At 40.2% G+C, this 22,144-nt stretch overlaps 3 protein-coding genes across 3 annotated transcripts; all 3 read left to right on the top strand.

The window, feature by feature from the left end:
• Window positions 1-39: 39 nt before the first annotated feature.
• On the top strand, window positions 40-2,987 carry LOC137937191 (small ribosomal subunit protein bS20c). The gene is made up of 3 exons (XM_068782308.1): window positions 40-298; window positions 536-702; window positions 2,467-2,987. Exons 1-3 carry the CDS (start codon window positions 148-150, stop codon window positions 2,704-2,706), a joined length of 558 nt encoding a protein of 185 aa, XP_068638409.1. The 5' UTR covers window positions 40-147; the 3' UTR covers window positions 2,707-2,987.
• An 8,540-nt stretch (window positions 2,988-11,527) lies between these two features.
• LOC137955630 (aspartic proteinase NANA, chloroplast-like) lies at window positions 11,528-14,010 on the top strand. Its single transcript, XM_068802658.1, has 2 exons — window positions 11,528-12,489; window positions 12,943-14,010. The coding sequence occupies exons 1-2, from the start codon at window positions 11,882-11,884 to the stop codon at window positions 13,754-13,756; spliced, it is 1,422 nt and encodes a 473-aa protein (XP_068658759.1). The 5' UTR covers window positions 11,528-11,881; the 3' UTR covers window positions 13,757-14,010.
• Window positions 14,011-15,500: 1,490 nt separating this feature from the next.
• Window positions 15,501-21,947, top strand: LOC137936979 (DNA replication licensing factor MCM6). Its single transcript, XM_068782011.1, has 17 exons — window positions 15,501-15,617; window positions 15,697-15,852; window positions 15,936-16,061; window positions 16,163-16,325; window positions 16,408-16,601; window positions 17,831-18,026; window positions 18,192-18,269; window positions 18,752-18,981; window positions 19,119-19,233; window positions 19,948-20,022; window positions 20,112-20,252; window positions 20,531-20,734; window positions 20,826-20,987; window positions 21,111-21,166; window positions 21,254-21,441; window positions 21,535-21,665; window positions 21,757-21,947. The coding sequence occupies exons 1-17, from the start codon at window positions 15,544-15,546 to the stop codon at window positions 21,895-21,897; spliced, it is 2,430 nt and encodes an 809-aa protein (XP_068638112.1). The 5' UTR covers window positions 15,501-15,543; the 3' UTR covers window positions 21,898-21,947.
• The last annotated feature ends 197 nt before the right edge of the window (window positions 21,948-22,144 follow it).

Here is a 22,144-nt window from a genome sequence, read left to right as displayed (position 1 = left end):
AACCGGGGCAAAGCGCGAACTCGCTCTTCTGTGTTCTGCAAGCGACTCAGTGAAGGCTCGCCTTTTCGCCATCTTCAGAGAAACCCCCGATACTTGACGGGATAAAAGAAAATAGAGGATAAGGTTTTAGAAGCAGAAATCCAGAAAATGGCTATTCAGTGTCTCGCTCCTTGCTTTGCTCTTACCCCCAGACCCAAAATCTACTCTGTCAATGCTTCTTGTAGTACCCTGTCTGTTCGGAGGTCTTTCCAGTCCTTGAGCTTCTCCACCAACCTGTCGCAGAATGTTTTCGTCAAAGGTTAGTTTGTATACTAAGAAGCAGAAGAAATATGCTCATTTACCTGCTCGGCATCTTCAAAAAATATGCTTTTAGCTTACTTGTTATTAATTAAGTATTCCCTGGGTAATATTTATCTTTTTTTTTCCAATTATCTCTGTAAGAAACTCGAAATTGAGTATGAATGGCGATGATTACTTCAGTTTTTTTTTCTCTTAATAAGTCTAAAATGAGTGCGAATGGTGGCGGGTACTTCAGGGAAGCGTTTCTTGGTACCGGTTGAGAAATCTCCTAGGAGGAATGTTGTCTGTGAAGCGGCTCCAAGTAAGAAACCAGATTCTGCGGCAAAGAGAGCGCGGCAAGCGGAGAAAAGACGATTGTACAACAAGGGTAAAAAGTCCGAGATGAAGACTCGAATGAAGAAGGTGCGGATTAACCGACTTGTTTGAATTATTTTATGTAGATTAAAGTTTTTTGAAAACTGGCCCTTTTTTCTGTTTAAATGCTGTAGAGATGAGAAAAAAATTATGCCTTTTTTCGACGAGCCGACCGCCAATTCTATGGATACAGTAACTAAAAATTTTGGTGGATGAAGAACATTGTAGACTAGAAAGGAGGAGAAAATGCAATCTGATAGGAAATCTAAAAATTCTGTCTCGTGTTTAATACTGAACTTCCGTAGATAAAGATAGTTATAAGCTTCTTTAGTATTTTTATTCAGGGGATCACTTTCAGACATGCTGCCTGACACTAAAGATGGATGTTTCATCTGTTCCTATTGGTTATAGTTAAAGTCGAAAGAGAAAAGCAGATACCCGCATTTGATGTTCTGCCCATTGTCAACTCCACATATGACCGGTTTATTTCTATATTTTTATGGCTCTCTCTCTCTCTCTCTCTCTCTCTTTGCATTTTCTTGTTCCAATGAAGCTGCTGTTTTCACTTGTGACCATATTGAATCTCCTCTATTTTATCAAGATGGCCTTGGTTCAGACCAGAACCCAATTTCCCACACCTTCAACTTTTTTTTTAATAGTTACTGACTTCTTGATCTCCAAATCATTTGTAGTTGGATAGAATTTTATTCATTTCTTGCATAGACACTCGAAATTTGGTAGAAGGTGTGATAAGATAATTTATTTCAAAGGAAGAAGAAAAAAAACTCTGAGAGGACGATTACACGAGTAATCACTGTGGTCCAAAATCTAACAGGAAAGGTGAAGTGGTGCTCTCTTATGTGGTATACATTTTTCCTCGTAATCTTACAGAAGGTTCTAGTGAGTGTATACTTCGAAGATCAATTTACTGAACTATCTTTTTGGAAGGTAAGGAGAAATGTTAAGCTGATTATTGCAGGTAGGATGGCATGGCTGCACTTGAAATTTTTTAGGAATATTTGATTGTTAACAAATGAAGTGGCACAGCTAGATTAATGGTGGTGACAAGTGTCACTTTTTACACACATTGTTGTTCTGGTTCCTTCTTGAAAGGACAATGTTAGAGCAAGTTTTGAGAAATGGTATCTCATAGGGAATTCCTAACTCTAATCCAATCGTGAAGTCGAATTTATCTAGTTTCACAGTATCCTGTTTGACATCTTTGTGCTTCTTGGAATACTGCAACTTCTTGGTCAACAAAATATGTCTATCTGTTTAACTCATTAATTGCTGGTAGAAACTGAGAATTGTAGTATGTCCTGCCCTTTTTAGGTGCAAGGTAAACCTTCTTGCTCAATATAGGCACAGTAATTTGCATGGAGTATTAATGTAGAACAGGCTCTGGTGCTGATGATAATTTTTATCTTTAAAAAAATGTAGTAAGGAATATGGAGAGACTCATGGATGACATGATTCGCCATATAGTGCTATCAAGTTATCATCATCCTTACCAATACATAGTCATTTTCCTAAATGGAGTAGTGCTCAATACTCATAATAAAGCGATCGTTACTATTCCTGGGATTCTTTTCATTATTAGTGCCATTTGAGTGTACTTGTTCATTGGCCATTATAGGTGTAAAAGAAAGTAAACATTAAGCACAGTTAAGGTCAGTTTGTATGTTTGTCCATTAGCCATAAAAGACATGGAATAAAATGTGAACATTAAGAATATGGATCAGTTTTGTACTTTAGTTCATTGGCCATGTAAGAAACGATCAAAAAGCAAACTTTTATTTGCTGCAATGTCAGGTGCTTGAAGTTTTAGATGTTCTAAAAAAAAAGACAGATGCACAAGCTGAGGAAATACTGCCAGTAGAGAAACTAATCGCCGAAGCATATTCAGCCATAGACAAGGCTGTGAAGGCCGGTTCCTTGCACCGAAATACAGGAGCTAACAGGAAGTCTCGGCTTGCAAGAAGAAAGAAAGCTGTGGAAATCCACCATGGCTGGTATACTCCTGCTGCTGTTCCTACCGCTACTGAAGCGTGATTCTTGTTGTTGGCATTTTGAAGTTAGTGCTAATTACATTATCGTCTTTTCTCGTCAAAATTGCTGGCCCTTGGCCTCTATGATTTCACACCAGCGCTAATACGCATTTAGTGCAGAATAGTGCCCCTGATAGACCACCTGTATAGGGCTATTGTTCACTGGTTTTTTGGAGCGTGGTGACATTGCAAGAACTGGCTACATTGCCCATCTCATGTTTCAAATGACAATGATTTTGTTAGTTTTGAAAATAAAAAAATCGTCTTCAATCTGTTTGACAGCAATTTTTTTTTCTTTCCTGCTCTTCTGCAATCTGTTCTTCTGGCATATAAGAAGCATCAGGTTATACAACAGAGATGCGTTCCAAAACTTTTCTAGCATGATTTCTTTTGTGGCTTTACTTTCTCCACTCTGTTTGTCTCAACGTCGATCTAGAACAATTCCAACATTTAAGGATAAAGAGTTTAAAGATTTCAGGCTGTGGATCAGAATGCTAATAGTAAATACGAGTATCAGATTATAAGTGTTGGCAGCTATTGCTTTCTCGCAAATGCTCTTTCAGTGACAAGGCTCACCCATTTTGGCCACCAAGTGCAAGTGCTCATTCTAGCACAGAAGGGGATCAATGGAACGTCATGAGGTTTTAGGTCACTGTGTCATCTTTCATAGTTCAATTGTTGGTTGAGACCGGATCACAAAACCTGAATTAATAAAATAGTCTAGATACCCATTGTTAAATTCACCAAGGTTTCATTCACAGTTTCTGAAAAGCTTACGAGGGTTAGCAAATCATGTTTATTGCTCACATGTACGCGATTGAGGACCTAGACGGTCGGAATCTTACGTACTCGACCTCCCAACCGGAATTTGCCGCTCCATGAGCAACAAAGCAGTTCACGATGGAATAATATTGCCATGATCGCCGAAGCAAAGAATTTAAAGAGTTTCTCTTTCGTATCACAATTCACAAAACAAGAAGGCCGGTTTAATATTCAATTTCACTTAAAAACTAGTCACCGGATTTCTCTTCAATCTGTACAAAATCATGCAGGAATGTCTGCAGTAATGTTATAAAACAGAGTAATTTGATAGAAATATTAGACCGAACCACATCATCGTTACGTATTTGTCTGCCGAGTCTACATCAACAATCCCCCGACCACCGATCAAGAGTTGCCATGCTGCCTTCTCTTACCAGCCGACAAACCCCAGGAAACTGAAAAGAAGAAGAAAACGATAAACATGAAGAAGGATTTAATGATTTATGAATGTACAATTGAAATACGAGGAACAATCACAGTACGTTGGTTTCTTCAGTAGAGGAAAAAACAGATAAAGTAAGAACAGGACAAACAATGTCTAATCAGACCAAGAATCAGACGGAAGAACAGCAAGTAAAGAGACTAAGCAGGGGAAACAACAGTGTTGGATTTTAATTTCAGATAAAGAAACTTACTTTTAATATCAGATAAACTATTATAATGCTATACGCCCCACACAAGAGGATGTAAAACTAATAATGGCAATCTTGTCGCCATTACGAACTATCTTTTGATTAATCGGTCCCTGGCCTTACAGTGTCATCGGTCATCGCACGTCTTGCTCATATCATACCTTTCCAGAAACACTAGACCGAAGGCAGAAGGAAAAATATTCCCGACAGAGACCAAATTGAACAATCCGAACGCACGTCAAAAATGAAATTGAGCCGGCAAAACGAAATTCGGAGAAGAAAGAAATCAAATTCCGCTCGCATACCTCAAAGGCCGAACTGCTATTTGTCGAGAAAGGGAGTGGAAGAAGAAATTCGCTGTGTGGAGGAAAACAACAACCCCAGTGCAACCCAAGAGAAATAATTCCAACATCTTTCCTCTCTTCCTCTATCAGAAAACCAAAAACCCTAGAAAATAGAATTCAGCAAACGAAACGAGGATGTCGAGATGCTCTGCCAAGGCTCCGCAGCGTCACCCTCTCAGATAGGAAAGATAAAAGCCAGGAGTGTCTGACGTAGGCATTTGGTTGGCTTCAGCATCAGGTCCTTCCCACTAATCCTCAATCCTCAGAGATGATGCTGCATAAAATGACCATAATACCCTACCTGTCACATTGGCCTGGAATCCTGGCTTGGTTTCTCTTTGACAGAGTTAAATATGAAATGGCTACTGGAAAAAAATGATTTCTTCTCAGAAATGCTGATTTTCTTGGACCAGATTTACAGAACTTGTCAATGTACATTTTGTTGAGCGTTGTCCACCTGCTGAGCCCTTTCTTGAAACTCCTGGAAATGCTCAAACAGCTGGGAGCTATGATAAGTATAATTATGATATTTTCAGTTGAAGTTATTTGGTGAGAGAAACTGCCTTTTGCTTTATCTGCTGCTTCCACATGTTGTGGCTGATTGTCTGTGTTTAGAATGGGCACGACCACCAGAAGTGAAACCTGTAGTTTACCTTGATCCATCATATTGAAGGCCCTGCTATAAATTTCTTTGCTTTAAAATCCTATTAGCTAGATTTCTACAATTTGACTGTTGATGTCGAAAACTAGAAGGGCTGGTTAAAATAGAAGTGGTTCCTTATTTTCTCATCTGCTTAAAAAAAAAAAAAGTGGTCAATGTTACTCAACGTGGAGACTGACTTTCTCTAGATTTCTTTGTGCTCTGATCACAGAGATTTTTGGACTTACGCCATCCACAAATAGACTGCCTTTTAAATGGTTTGTGCATGCAGCCAATATATTTTCTATTGATGTTTGAAGTTCGTTTTCCAAATGTTAGAGGATCACGGTATACTTATTCCTGATGGAAATGACTCAAAGAGACCATAAAAGTGAAACTTGATTTGTCTTTGGCCCGCTTCACAACCTGTTCCTCCTTTGACGGCCATGTAAACCAACATGCATTTTGATTAGGTCTTGAAGCTTTATGTGAGTGCTAATATTAAAAAATTAAAAGCCTCTATTTGACTTTTCCAACATGCCAGAGGAATAAATACTCAACTGAACCTAATTAGCATGTCTGAAGAAACTAAAGATTCACTTGCCAATGCTTCAAAATACTGTAAAAGTGAAACACGAGCTGTATTCTTGCCAATGATGGTTGGGCAAAACATCTTATCTATGCTTACATTTAACTGCATATTACTTTACTGTTATGGCTAAGGTTTCAATTAATTGTTTTTTTTTTTTTTTTTTAAATGCTCTTGTAGTTGTTCGTGCCTAGTAAAGATGAGGGTAGGGGTGGCAATTTTACCCGATTACCCAATTACCCAGTTTACCCATTTAATTATGAAAAGGCATGGAAGAAAAATCTTTACTAGTTTATGAATTCAGGTCAATTTACCCATTTACCCGTCACCCAATTTATAAGTAAAGCGGATATGGATAATCAGTTTTTTGCACTTGATTACCTGTTTACCCAAGTTCTATATAATATATATCCGGCCTAAGAAGAAGGGAGAGACAAGAGGATAACAGACTGTTTTTAAAATATTATAAAGATGTTTTTATTAGTTTTAGTGTTTTATAATGTGTTATAGTTTTTGTATGAATCTTATGTGATATTGTAGTTTAATTTCAATTTTTAATTATTTTCAGATATTTATTATCATGTTTATGTGGTTTAAAATAATATATTAAATTATCCATTTACTTACTTGCTTACCCATTTACTCATGGGTAAATGGGTAAGAAAACCGGATACAAAATAAGTTGTTATCATTCGGGTGAAACGGGTAATGGAACAAAGGTATGGTAAACATTATGGGTAATGAGATACCCATTACCTGTTTACAGCCCTAGATGAGGAGGAGTTTAATTTGTTCTTGTTGATCCTGCAACTTTTATCTTCTCTGTTGCAAACTCTGATAAAGTTGGCTCATTCCAATAGGTTTAACTGTTGTTTGGTCTTCTCTAAGTTTCACTCTAGTTTCAGAGTGAACTGCTGGTTTTGAATCTTTTCAAAGTCACCTTTTTAAGTAATACCAGTTCTAGGTTTTGTGATAATTCTGGGACAGTGGCGATTTGGTGAATGAGAGTGTCAATATATTCACCTGCTGATCTCCAATACAGTACCACATTTTCAGTCCTCATATGTTTGCAGTAAATGATGGTGACACTTTTCCAATATATTTTACAGTCTGCTGGACCTCCAGGAACTATAGAACGACATTGAGGTTGCAATTCATGCTAAAGAAGTTCTCTGGGGGCCAAATTTTGAGACATTTGTTCATCATCGATTTTGTACTTTGTTTTGGTACTATTTGGGATGACACTGGATGCATAACTTGTTAGCAAGACATGCAGAGCTGATAATGCTTCCTTCTATTTATATATTTACGAATCCCTTGAAGCCTTGTGATTACTTTTCCTACCCAAGCTCACCATTCCTTATTCCTTGTCATGAGTAAAAAAGCAACTAGTTTTGGCTTTTGTGATAGGGAGTCTGTCTTTATCAAGTAATACCTACTGCCAAATTACATAAATCATCCATCCAGGAATATCTTCTAGTTAGTTGGTATCTTTCTATTAATAAAAAATCATTTTCTGGGGAAAAAATGTATTCACTTATTTAGATTCATGAGGTGATTAAATAACAAAAAATTGTTTATCTAATAGTTAGCAGCACTGTTTTATCGGTAGTTTTAGGCATTTATTTTTGCTGTATTTATCATTATTTACCTTGTGAAATGCTCAGCATGTTTCAATTTTTTTTTTTAAAAGGTTTCTAATATTTTGATATTCTGTTTCTAGTGAAATTAACATACCATTGTCACCAATGTCACCAACTATTCTTGGAATGTAGGAATAAATTTACAGATATATTTGCTTGATTCCTGGTAACTGTTGCCTTGAATTACCAGAAATATGTAAATTTGAGCAAAGATTTTCCAAGCATTTAAAGTGATATGAAGCTTATAAACTGTTAGATTTCCAAGTTAATATTATGTATTCAGGATAATTTATTGCATTTCAAAGCACTCCGTTCATCAAGATTGTGAAATGGTGACTTGTAAAAACAAGATAAATGCTAAAGACTACAATGCCCCTAACACTTGACAAAGATAAGTTCAAATGATCACCATGATAAATTTCTAACTTGATGAATAAAAACATTCATTATTGACTAGAACTCCATAGGGAATTTTCTAACTTCTGAGTAGGCCATGGATCCTGGCCAACTACTCTTTCTATTATTTAGATTTTCTGAGCAGAATGAGAAAGAGGTTTCCAAGAGGACGAGACACATGTCAAATGGAGGATACAAATAAAAGTAATAATACATCTAGTCAATCAGTAAGCTGCCTGCCACAACAAGATGTTGCTGGGAAGTGCCAATCCTAGATGTATTTTTTATGGTTGGCATAACTTATTCTATTGTGTTTTGTTCTTTGATATGTTGAAGTAAACATAGTATTAATTATGTAGAAAGGTGTCCAAATCGAAAGATCAAGCTTAGAATAGAGAGACTCAACCTAAGCTCTTGAACTAGGTAATGGATAACTCCGAATCCAATGTATTCTCAACACTCTTCATGTTGAACCCTCTTTGTGGCTCCAACACAGTTGAGGCCTATTGTACCTGTTCTATTACTTTGAAGAAATGCATCTAATTGAAAGGCTCAAAGCAAATTCTTATACTAGGTTGTGGATAATGTTAAATCCAATGTAAGACTGCTCTTAATAGATTATTTTGTGTTTCCAAAGCTATACTAAGCTTCATTCTGTGCTTAGAATATTAGTGCAATTTTTTTTGTTGTTTTTTTCCTTTTTAAGTACATTCAAATTCTCTATGTAGAGGAATATATTTTTGACCATAGTGAGCTAGAAAAGTGAAAGATTTCAGTAAATTGTTCTCATTTTTATATTTAAGGGGTATTTTTAAATTAACCGAGAGAGGTTTGAAAACAAGGAATGCAAGGCTGAAAGGAACTACAGCCTGGAGTGATGAATTGAAATTTCAATTGAACAGAGAGGTAACTAAGCCTTTTCTATTGACTTCTTACTCCACCATAACTTTGGGATTTTCTTGAGCAGAAGTTGTCATGATTAAGTGAAGTGCACCATATGTTGGAAAAGAAAAACCTAATTTTTGGATTGGCTTGATAGACAAACTTCCCTGTGCTAAAACGTTGGTTCGGTTTGTTAGACTCCTTTGGAGATTACTGTGCCAGCAAATTAGAAATTACTCATGTACTGTAAGAATCTAGATGCCTATTTTTCTTAGATACTTTTTGAATTCCTGAAGGCTGTCTGTGATTTAGAATAAATGCATTTATGTGCACCTCCCTTACTGTTGGAGATCTATCCTCAAAGCATGGATCAAGTTAAGAGCAACTCTGGGATGAGTTGGGTGGTCAATCATCTGTCGAAGAGAGTGATGTCCTCTACAGTATTGGTAGAAAATGCTTATCTTTTTAGTTTTATTTTCATTTTCATTTTAGCACAAGAACTGCAAAGTGTGGTCATAACTCATAAGTTTGTCACCTACTCTTTTACATGGCATATTGATGTTATTTACTGCTATCTTGTTTTGGTTTTTGCCTGTAGACTTGAGGAGCATCATTGAAGCTGCACTAAAGTAATTGATTTCCTTTCTTTATTCCTCCTCTTGAAAGCACTGCCTTGTCCCTTTAGATTGGCAGAAGAATCTTCTCTCTCTCTCTCTCTCTCTCTCTTTTTCTCTCTCAGCTTAACATGACTGCAATAATTTGAGTGTTTGCTGCTGACCATGGTGCAGCATCCCTTGTGTTTTGTCTTACTAAAATACAAGTAATGGTATGAAATAGAAGACAAGGACATTAATTTTGAGGAAAAGAGGAAGTTTTGTCATAAAAGTAAATGATACTAATGTACAGGTTTGGATTCCCAAATCCATCATTGGTGTTCATGGTTACTGATTCTTTAATACATCTTATTTTCATTAACTATGTTTTTGGAATAATAATGATCAAATTCTCGTTTTATTTTCTTTTCTATGGGGTTCAAACAAAACTTTAGGGGCTGGATTTAGCTTCATTTGGAACCCACGTGAAGGACAATGAAGCTGTGATAATCTGCTTTTTGCCTTTGTACTTACTACTTCGTACCCAAAAACAGAAAGCCTTGTCTCTACACCACACTGAGAGACGTAGAAACGTTACCCTGTCTCCCGACCCGAGAGCAGCAGCACGACAAGGAAGGGCAATTGTGACCGTCGTATTTCTGCATTTCCTCCCGCTTTTAAGTAACTTATCCACCGGAGGACATGAACATCTATCCGTCTCTTGCTATGGAGTAAAGCTTCGTCGTTTCAACTTCGACAGCCAATCACGAAGACTGTGAAAAGTGAAGAGCAATTCCTCCATTTACGTTCCAGCCTACCTTCGGAGAAGCCAGAACGTGCTCGGTTTCTCAGTTTACGAGCGAACCATTAATCTGACTTGCGAGGTCGCACAATTGGCTGTCGCCCACACCGGATAAGCCAAACCATATTTTCGACCGACAGATTGAAGTTTAATCGGTCAATGCCTGAAGAGGCGAGTAAAACCAGTACCTACTGCAGCTGGCTGTAATCGCGGCGTACGGCGATTATTCTACTCCTCAGCTCCGCTCACCCTTTGTCAATGATTGAAATTCGACGAAAATTTCAAACTCCTTTTAAATAATCATGTGTCCACGTTAGTGTGATTCTTTGGCTCGCTGTTTCCTCCCATTTTAAAACTCTTCATGCCCATTATGCTAGAAATTATGAAACATAGTTCTTCTCAGGAAAGCGCTTTAAAAAAAAAAAAAAGTACCAAATTTCTCACGAGCAGTCGTTCTGTTTACGATCGATCTTACATGGCCTCCATTTCGTAAGTGAAAAGCCGGAATCATGTCGAGCTCCAGTTCGTGCCTTCGAGAGGTTTTGTTTCATTTCTGCTTTCAAGTTTTCTTTACGTGATCGAGCGATCCCATTTGTGGGGTTGAATGATATTGGAAGGGCAGACTCCTGACATCCAGGGGCATGCAAGGATTACTATTACTCAACCGGTCCCATTCTGGGTTCACCTGAATATGAAGTTCTTCTGCATTTCATCCCTTCCAGCCTGGGTTACTCGCCTCTGAAAACGGCCTACGAAGAAGAGAAATTACAATAAATCGGCTTCCTTCGAGCTCTGAATTGAGCATTTATGGCTTATTTTAAAAACAGCACCACCTGCAATAAAGTTCCTGAACTGGGTTTTCCTGCAACTCCCCCAGCCAGGCTCCAGAAACGTCAAAGATTCATTTCTTCCTCCATTTAACAAAACAGAGGAACAAATCGGTTATTAAAGCATTATCCCGGAGCACTATTACTAAAGAAAAGCTTCCGGTAATCATCGAAGCATTTGCCGGTTTAAGTAAGAAAAAACAAAACCAGATCATCGATTGAACCCTTCCAAGTACCTAACTAACATCAATTTTCTAAGGACCGAATCGGTCGCCAGCTGGCCATCTACTTCAAGTCAAAAGGCAAAATCAGCTCTCTGGTGCACGTTAGTTCCTGATTATTTTCTTTAACCCACCTTCTTCATTTTTAAATTCATCCTACCCTTGGTTTTTTTAATACCAGCGTTGAATTTCGATCCAATCATCATGTGATGCAGCGTAGATACATCGATATCGGTTTCTAATCAGATAAAAAAGTAAGTTTTTTATGTTTCATGATTTTACCTTGAGCTAAAAAAACAAATATCAACGTCAGGGACTTAAATATAGCAAAAAGAAATGGAAAGCGCGTCTTTTTTGGTTTTTGCTTTCACAAGCTCGCTTATAGAGAGGATCCGCAACTGCAACAGTTGCAGAAGCTACGATAAAGAAGACAGAAAGCGGCAAATGATCTTCTGGTTCCTCGTTTCTGTTAATGTTCATCTGGACAACCTAATCTGCATTTTTTTTCCCTATATAATCTTCTTCTCTGATTAGGTCTTTCCAGTCCCTACGTTCTTTTCTGTTTGTCGTCATACATTGCTTCATATCAATAAAATGCTCTCTGTTTCATCTGGACGGAAGGGAGGAAATTCATTTTCATCCTCCAGAAGCGATCACTGTCCTCACGGCCTGTTCATAGAATATGCTGCCCTTAGAGCATAACATATTTCTCTAAACTACTTACGCCGCGTTCTCAATTCGCTGAAGAAGCTCCGGCGTTCGGCGGCGTACGCCGAAGAGAAGGAATAATGAGCAGGGACAGAAATCTGAATCTCAACCTCAGCCCCATGTCCCCTTTGTTTCAAACCTTTCTTCTCTTGCTTGGGTTCTTGGCGGTGACGGCATTCGCGAAGAACCCATCGCGCTCCATTCGATTCGAGTTGATACACCGGCACGCGCACGAGCTGAGCGACCGGGTGGCTCGTCCTCCTACTCAGTCGGAGCGCGTGCAGGAGCTACTTCAAAGCGACGGTCAGCGAACAAGGATGATTTCCGAAATGGTGCATCGTCGGAGGGCCGCAGAGATTCCCAAAAACGCGTCCTTCTTCTCCATGCGCTTGTCTTCGGGGGCTTATTCCAGGACGGGGCAGTACTTCGTGAGGTTCCGTGTAGGGACACCGGCGCAGAGGTTTTTGCTGGTGGCCGACACCGGCAGCGACTTGACGTGGATGAACTGCCGATACAAGTGCCGGCACTGTAAAGACGCCGGCCATCGTGACCGCCGCCGGATCTTTTACGCCGACCGGTCGCGTACGTTTCGTCCCATCAGCTGCGGGTCCAACATGTGTAAAAATGAGCTAGCCATGACCTTGACGAAATGCCCGACTCCGGCGAGCCCGTGCTTGTACGATTACCGGTGAGTCTCCCATCTTTCTACTGAGTCGCCTCGGAAAGTTAATCGAGTTCAAATAATAAAAGGAGATAACCAAAGATATCCGTCTCTAACTAACAAAACTGTACTAAGGGAAAGCACTTAAACCGCCGCCAGCGTTGATGAAGCTAATGAAGGGTTAATTGTGGAAATTGGGTCGGGCCTGGCAATTTTCAGTCAAAATAGTTTTATTTCTTATGCTGCTTTGGTGGATCAAACGGTTAATTGCATAGGTGGATATGTCAGGGACAAGGAGCAGACTGGTCTGGTATTAAATTCTTAGGTCCAGAACCATTAAAAGCAAAACTGCATCCAAACCCTTTGTCTGACTTTGACTGTCACACTCACTGACTCATTTCACATGCTCCCAAAACTCGTCCGAGTCGATTGAACGACTGTTGAGTTACTCGCTGATTGGGTTCCGGATTTGTGTTCCAGATATGGCGACGGTTCCAGAACGGTGGGTTTCCAAGCCAACGACTCGGCCACCGTGACTCTGTCTACGGGTGAAAAAGCCAAGTTCAAGAACCTGGTGATCGGTTGCTCATTGAGTTTCGAGGGATCTAGCTTCCGGGAAGCGGACGGGGTGCTGGGACTCGGCTACAGCCAGCACTCCTTCGCCGCCAAAGCCACCGAAAGACTCGGCGGCAAATTTTCCTACTGCCTCGTCGATCATCTCAGCCCTAAAAACCTCTCCAGCTACATCTCCTTTGGCAGCGGCCAATTCACTTCTACCCGGATGAGATACACCGATCTTCTCGTCAGCCAGCCGTCGGATCCGTTTTACGCCGTCGAAGTGGTCGGCATGTCCGTCAACAACACTACGTTGAAGATTCCTCCGGCGGCCTGGGATCTGAACATCGACGGCGGGGTGATTGTCGACTCCGGGACGAGTCTCACCATTCTAGTCGAACCGGCCTACCGGGCGGTCATGGCAGCTTTGAGCGACGCGTTGAAGACCTTCACTCGGGTAGACGAGGAGCCTTTCGACTTCTGTTTTAACGCGACACAGGGGTACGACGAGGCGGTGGTGCCCCGGTTGGCTGTGCACTTTAAGGGGGGCGCGGTGTTCAGGCCGGCCGTAAAGAGCTACGTCGTGGCGGTGGCGGATGGCGTCAGGTGTCTGGGGTTCTTGCCCACTACATCGCCGGGAATATCCATGTTCGGCAATATCCTGCAACAAAATTTCCTCTGGGAGTTCGATCTCGCTCGAGGAAGGTTAGGGTTCAAACCCTCAAAATGCGCTTCATGAGATTGTTCGAGCTTCGTGGTTCGAGGCGATTGATTCAGAGTCTCGGATTCTTTTTCTTATTCTTGTTTATTCCGTTCTTGTTCCATAGTTTAAAAAAAAAAAACTGTATTTATGTTAACGGAACTGAAGCAAAGAGTGGTTACAGATTGATAAGTTTGTGCATATATATTATGTAAAGCAACCTTAATTCAATTGATTCTTATCGAAACTGGACTGTAATCTGTAAATGCCGAATCAATCTACACCAAAAGATCTGGGAGAGAAGTTTTATCCTGCTTGCAAAGCAGAACCATGCACAAGAAATCGAATCTGCAATACAGATTGATTCGCTTATGAAAACATCCAAAAACCCAGAAAGCAAAACAAAAGCCAACGTTATGGTCCTGGACAGATGTGGATAAAAAGACGAGACAGCTCGTCTGTTCGTAATTAATGGCGGTACGCCCGCTTTCGTAAACTACAGAAACGTCTTTGTATGCATGTAATGATGAATTTCATTACCAACCCAGAACCCATCATCGTCTACACAAAACAAGGCCTAAAAACCACAAGATCTAGTTAAAAAACTTGAATCAACAGATCCAAACGCTCTGTTTGGTCATCCTACCAGAACAAAATGGGTCCCGAATTGCATCAGCAGAAATCGTGGAGAACAGACAAAAAAAAAAAAAACGAAAGGGGGGAAGGTGGGATCATGTGGATTTCATAAATCTAGGCGTCTTTCCGGGGTCCTCAAAATTTCCCTGGACTTTCTCCAACCAATCGGAACTAGAAAAGTCATCAAATCGTGTGAGTAATCGCCTGCCCGTCTCTCTCCTTCCCCCACCCCCTTATTTTATTCGCTACAAGCTTACCAAACCTCCATCATTTTGTTCCTCGTGATGTTAATCCATAATAGAGTAACGCTGCGGCGGTCCAATCGTTCTAATATCAAAATCCTCGGTCCTGCTCCACATGCCACCAACACTACTGACGCTCCCCCCCCTCGGGGCCGCCGTGACATGACCCCTTCACTGCATTCCAAGCATAATTGCGACACACTCGCATTAATCAAAACTCGTGATCTCTTTTCATTTCCTGATTCAACCTTTGCGTTTGTTCTCTTCTGATTATTTTTCGTCATGCACGGATGGAGACGTCGGGTTGCTTCGCATCTGTGGCCTCCCAACGAAGCGTAACGCGAGGGAAGCTCAGTGGCAGACGACAGACGTGCCTTGGAAGGGAAACACCGAGGCGGAAGATTAAGAAACAGCAAGTGGCTATCGTGGTTGCATTGCCTTTGTAACGAAGCTTTTTATCTCTTCTTTAGAGAAGTAATATGGCGGCAAACAGAATTTTTGAGAGATCCGTGATCAGGTTTTGAGTCTTTTTCTTGTTTCCCTGGAGTTATTTTATGGATGCAATTATAATAAAACGACAAAGATGTAAGACAGCGAGGGTTGTCTCTGTCCACAGAGCTTGCTTGGTGTATTCAACCTCTTTGACCTGAGTTTCTTGATAATGTGTATGGTGGGCCTCCATCTCTTGGAACGTGTAAAGATCAGACCAGATTGGTAGTTGGTCCAAGAATAAAGCTACCTCCAAATGGACCAGGCCAGTTTCTAGTTCTAGAGCCCAATCCTTCGGGTCCAACCTCAGGATGCCGCCAGCTGCCCACGGGCTGCATTGTGGCGGGAAAACATTCCCGCCATTTTCTCTCGCGCCTAGCGATAACCACCTTTCTCTCCATCCAGACTCGGTGGTACTTCACGACGGCTGAGTGTCTCTTGCTGGCGGAGTAGGAAGAAATGGACGCCGGTGGCTTCTTTATCGACGAGAAGGCAGTGCGGGTGGAAAACATCTTCTTAGAATTTCTCAAGAGGTATTGCTCTTGTCTTACCACTGGGGATTTGGGTTTTATTTTGAGTAACATCTCAAATCGTTTTTTTATTTTTCTTCAGATTTAAGCTCGATCCGAACACCAATGAGCCTTTCTATGAGACTGAGATCGAGAATATGAAGGATGCTACAACTTCGACGACTATGATAATTGATTTCTCCCATGTAATGCGGTTTAGTGATGTGCTCCAAAAGGCCATTTCTGAAGAGTATTTGAGGTAAGAAATTTCTGCCATTTGCGAATTTCAACCGGAATCCGGAGTCAAATAGGTCTTTTATGATTTTGTTTCGCTTCTTATAGATTCGAGCCTCACTTGAAGAATGCCTGCAAACGATTCATTATGGAGCGGAAACCGACTTTTATCGCGGATGATAACCCTAATAAAGACATCTATGTCGCCTTCTATAACATCCCATTGCTGAAGAGGTTAACTACGACTACCTCTAATTAAGCTTTCCTTTTATTTGGTCTTAGTTGTCGTAGCTTTGGTACGTGAAAATTCATTCTATTTCATCAACGTTTTGCAGACTGAGGGATCTCACAACTTCTGAGATAGGGAAACTAGTTTCAGTAATGGGGGTGGTCACCCGAACCAGCGAGGTCCGACCTGAACTTCTTCAAGGGACTTTCAAGTGCCTAGACTGTGGAAGCATAAATAAGAACGTCGAGCAGCAGTTCAAATATACTGAGGTGGTTATCGCTTGAAAGTAATACTTGTTAGGTAATCGTACTATGATTTGTTCTAATGGATTGCGATTGGTTTGGATTGCAGCCGATACTCTGTATCAATCCAACGTGTCACAATCGGAACAAATGGGCATTGCTTCGGCAAGAAAGCAAATTTACCGATTGGCAAAGAGTTCGTATGCAAGAAACGCCAAAAGAGATCCCACCAGGGTCTCTTCCTCGATCCTTGGATGTGATCCTTCGTCATGAGATGGTTGAGCGGGCTAGAGCTGGAGACACGTAAGGCCATTCAATTGAACCATTTTATTTAGAATTCACTTTCTTCTTACTTGTAAGTAAAATCAGCCAAGAACGCATTATCCTGATTCTATGTTATATCACTTATTTATGAGCACTATTTGTTACATAACTCTTTAAGATGAACAAAAATTCCTATGTTCTCTTTGTTCTGTGCTTGTCTATCTGGGCTTCTTGTTGAGTAAAAACGGTATTTTACCTAATCTTAACTTTAAAATGCAAAAAAAAATTATAAGCAATCCTCTGGGTGTACTTAAGAGTAGGTTTTAGGAATGATGTCTAACAAGTCGAGCTATAGGAAGACAGAATACAACTGAACCGATCCAAGTGATAGAGGTTATCTCATGTAACAAGTATGTGCACTGGACCTCAGTGTATCTACCCTACATTGAAGTGGAAATTTTTATTCAATTGGTCCCCTCACTTGTCCTCCTGTCACCTGTACCTCAACTTTTCCTCTTAAAAAAAAGCACAACTTGTTCTTGTTTTCCTGGCATCTATCTGAACTTCATCATCTATGTAGCAGTTCTGTTTGTTAATCTTTTACGGAGCTATCTTCGGTTCTACACTACATAATCGGTCTAGTAACAGTAATCAAATAATCCTTATGAGTGGCATGTTAGTCTACAGTGAGCAAGATTTGGAGAGCAGCCTCAACATGCCACCCATTTACCCTAATTCTATAAAAACATCCCTATGTATCCAACCCTTCATATTAAGAATAACACATGATGTTGGCTTGTATTTATGCTGATGTTCCTGCTCAATTGCATATCAATATATACCGTTTTTATGCTGCTAGCTTTGAAATGTTAATCTTCTAGATCTCATTAAACTCTTCTTTGTTTTCAACAATTGTGGTATCATCTACAAACATGTAATAATTGGAGCTGCATGAGTACATTAGTTGGTCTATCAATTAGGTAAAGAAGTGTAAATGTGTGCTCTGATGTAAGCCTGCTGGCACTGGGAGCTTCTCAGTCTCTCCACATTTAGCACTTAGGTTAGCTTCACATGCACCCCTCTGTATATCATATACTTGCTTTCTGCATAGCGAGCTCTGTCTTATGTTTGTTGGTACAGTACAGTAACCCCAGTCAGGAAACCATTCACCGATTGGGAATCAAAGCATGAGTCTTGCTTTTGGTTTGGTGTGTGAAGAAGCCCTTTCATCTTACTTGACATGAAACTTTCTTTTGGGCTTGTTGTAGGGTTATATTCACGGGAACTGTGGTTGTTGTACCAGACATTATGGCATTAGCTTCAACTGGTGAAAGAGCGGAGTCCCGACGAGAAGCACCTCAGAGGCAGAATGCATCTGCTGGGAATGAAGGTGTTCGGGGTCTTAAGGCCTTGGGTGTGAGAGATCTTTCATATCGTCTTGCATTTATTGCAAACACCGTGCAGGTACGTTCTGCTTAAATTTTGTGCTATCTATGATTTGCACATTTTGGAATTTCACTACAATAGCCTGCATCAATAATTCAGTAAGAGTTGGTAAAAAGGTTTCCAAATTTTGTCATCTGTCATTTGGCCGGATGGTCTTTGATTGATTCTCAAGTGCATGTTCAGGTGTCTAATGGAACAAGGTATACTGACATTAGAAGCAGGAAGAAGGATGCAGATGAAGATGGAAGTCCTCAGTTCACTGTAGGTTCTGATTTTCTTTAGTCCAACTGACTGGCAAAGTGATATTGTTGTGTATATATTATTGCATTCGTCTTGTGCTGATTTGATCACAAGTTAAAACCACCATTGGGAACATATATCATGGGACCACTATGGTCTTCTTGAAATTATTCTTGTAAAAAATTCTTGTACTTGTTCTTTTCCTTGAGTTAATTCCCAACTCTATACATTTATAACGTCCCTGGTTATTCCTTCTCGATGCTTCAGCAAATTTGTGCTTTATTGCTCTTTTTGGTTGTCTATTGGTACAGCCAAAAAGTAAAGGATGCATACTTTTTTTACTATCTTTCTGTGGAGACTAGGCATTGATTTTGGCAGATTTCTGGGGCCTAGATTACATACTGTAACATAAACACATTCTAGAGTTTCCTAGTTGCAACTGTTATGTACTGAATTCATGGATTTTCCTTTAAAGAAGTTTCCATTTTGTTTATAATTGACAGGCAGAAGAGTTGGAAGAAATACAGATGATGAGGAACACCCCCGATTTTTTTAATAAGATTGTGGAAAGCATTGCTCCAACTGTATTTGGTCACCAAGAAATAAAGCGTGCAGTCCTTCTTATGCTGATGGGTGGTGTGCATAAGATCACCCATGAAGGCATCAACCTAAGAGGGGACATTAATGTGTGTATTGTTGGAGATCCGAGTTGTGCAAAGTCTCAGTTCCTGAAGTATGTTTGTCAAGCTCAGAATTCAATCATCTCTTTCCAATTGTTTTTAGTCGATCATAATGTTTTTTATAGATTTTCTCATTTATTTTTCTTTTTCATGTTGCCTGCGACAACACTAACATGTGCATTTACTGCAGGTACACTACTGGTCTAGTCCCAAGATCTGTCTATACATCTGGAAAGTCTTCGTCAGCCGCAGGGTTGACAGCATCTGTGGCCAAAGAGCCTGAAACAGGGGAATTCTGCATTGAGGTAATGAACTCTGGTTGATCACTTTTAATTCTTCTAAAACCATGTTTGGAACTTCAGCATGATCCACTAAACGTGTCACAAAATAATATTTAAACCATTTGGTTATCTTACCTTCTCTTGCGTATTTTTGCCCTCAATGAGATTATGTGAGTTTGAAAACTTTATTTTATTTGGTTTGTGCTGTACGAAACTGGTCTCAATACAAGTAATTCTTCCAGGTTGTACAGGAGAGTCTGGTAGAAATAGTTTAGCTGGAAAGCTAAATAACAACTACTTTCTCTTTTCTCCTTTCCGAGTACATGTGATATTTTAGACACTTTTAATTCTATGAATTTGCAGTACGTTTGTGTTATAAGTCCATAAGGGGATTCATGTCATCTAGTGAGTTATGCTGCTTCTTCTGCCTTATTCACTTACTGCAGAAACCATTACAGATGGCAGAAACCATTAAGAACTAATTATATTGCCCCATGAGTTCTTTCTAATTGCATGACATAGCAGATCGTTTTTCCTTTAGTAACTTTCTCTGTTCTCCTACTTTGCCTTGCCCTTTTTAACTGTTCCAGTAAGTTCCCGTGTTATCAAAACCTACAACATGAACTACTTTTTTATGTTGTTTTCATCAATTCTACGAATTTCAGGTTGTTAACTTCTTGCTGCAAAAAATCCAATCAAGTTTCATCTGGACTGAAGGTGTTTTTCCACAATGTGCAGGCTGGAGCACTCATGCTTGCGGATAATGGCGTTTGTTGCATTGATGAATTTGACAAAATGGATGTCAGAGATCAGGTGCTTGCATTTTTTCTTCTATTTATTTTGATTTCTTATCTTGTAATGCAGTTACCGACTCTGAATTATCTCCCTTGATTGGACTGCAGGTGGCTATTCATGAGGCGATGGAACAGCAGACAATAAGCATTACAAAAGCAGGCATACAAGCCACGCTTAATGCTAGAACATCCATTTTGGCAGCTGCTAATCCCACTGGTGGGCGCTATGATAAGTCAAAACCACTCAAGGTGAAATTCTTGAGTCCATATTGCACTCATATTTTGCATAAAAGAGTGAGATTGAACAGCAACCTAATAAATAGTCTCTATGTTCAAAGATGGCAAGGTTGTTAAAATTAGTGAAATTTTCAAGAAGGGAGCCGGGCATGTCAAAGAGTAAACGAATCTGACTCCCACAGTAATCAACAACACCATTGCTCTACTGTTTTCTTCAGAAACAATGTGCTGATGATATGAAGCACCTCCAAGCTAAAAAAGAGACTTATTTCCACTAACTTTGGTTGCAGTACAATGTAGCCCTCCCTCCGGCTATTCTTTCAAGGTTTGATCTGGTATATGTGATGATTGATGAGCCTGACGATTCGACGGATTATCACATCGCCCACCACATTGTGAGAGTTCATCAGAAGCGTGAAGAAGCACTCTCCCCAGCCTTCACTACGGCGCAACTAAAGCGCTATATTGCATATACCAAAACTCTGAAGCCCAAGGTTGAATACCCACTACAAAGAAACACTGAGAAACTTATCTCGTTCTAGACTCATCTCTACGTTAATAAATAGGATGGTTGCATTCATGCAGCTCAACTCGGAAGCAAGGAAAGTGCTAGTAGAGTCATATGTAACTCTTCGACGAGGGGACGCAGCACCTGGCAGTAGAGTTGCTTATCGGATGACAGTACGACAGCTCGAGGCTCTAATCAGGCTCTCCGAAGCCGTAGCACGATGCCATTTGGAGAATCAGGTACGTCTAGCAAGAATCCTTCCCAAAGCTGTTATCATTGAGGTTATGGGTTGTCAATGAGGACTTGATGCCTTATATACAGTTTGAAAATTCTTTTTTATTCCCTTTCGTATGGCTCTGTAGGTGCGCCCAGCCCATGTGCGCATGGCTGTGAGACTGCTCAAAACATCCGTCATCAGGTACGGTAGATTCTTCTAGGCTTCACATGATTCTTTTTTTTTTTGTTCTTTTTGGGCTATATTTATTTTGTTTTCAAACACTTGCAGTGTTGAATCGAGCGAGGTAGATCTTTCTGATTTTCAAGAAGAAGGAGAAGATGCAGAAGCTAGAGAAGCTGATCGTCCGGAAGTCCAACCCAAGAAGAAAATAGTAATTACCGAGGAGCATTTCCAGAGGGTTACACAAGCTCTAGTTATGTGCCTAAGGCAACATGAGGAAACAGTAATGCAGGATGGTAACGCCACATGAACCTCAAAGAGTCTCAGTTCTATAATAACTTTTTTGAGTTGCAAGGAATCTGACCTCTTTTGCTGGGCAAAATTTGCAGGAAGCGGGTTAGCTGGTATGAAGCAGGGGGATCTGATCCGTTGGTACGTGGAGCAGCAGAACGCCCAAGGAACGTACTCATCCGAGCAAGAAGTTGTGGAAGAGGTCAGACGTCTCAAGGCCATCATCGAGGTAAGTACTATCAAAAAATGGAGCGAACCTTTGATTTGATTATATAGCAAAATGTCGCAAATTCAGAGATTGTTGTTACGTTGCACTGCAGAGACTGGTTAAAAGAGAAGGGCATCTGATCGTTATAGACGACGGAGCGACTTCCACGAGCGCCCAAGAGGGTGATGAAGCGTCAAGATCGTCTTCCGAGAGAAGGATTTTGGCCGTCGCACCAAATTATGTTGTAGATTAATCTTTAACATTAATAAAACAAGTAACATATAACGATAGTCGATTTCATGGGATTTTTAACTTGTTTACCACCATCTTACTTGAACGTCTAACGAACGAACATCCAAAACAATTACACGAGATCCAAGTTGGGTGCGAAGGATGTTCAGTAGCGGAAGCTAATCCAGTTGTGAACCAAGCATTGTTTAGTAAATGCAACGAAAGGGATAAGGGCAATCCAGTTGTGTAGGGTCGTTTTCCTTCCACGG

This window comes from Aristolochia californica, unplaced genomic scaffold (genome assembly GCF_029961685.1).
Source record: "Aristolochia californica isolate CCGP_79_NKW_82.1479 unplaced genomic scaffold, dmAriCali1.0.hap1 SCAF_1, whole genome shotgun sequence".
NCBI lineage: Eukaryota > Viridiplantae > Streptophyta > Magnoliopsida > Piperales > Aristolochiaceae > Aristolochia > Aristolochia californica.
The sequence above is the reverse complement of the archived record's forward strand: the minus strand, read 5'-3'. Positions and strand labels throughout refer to the sequence as shown.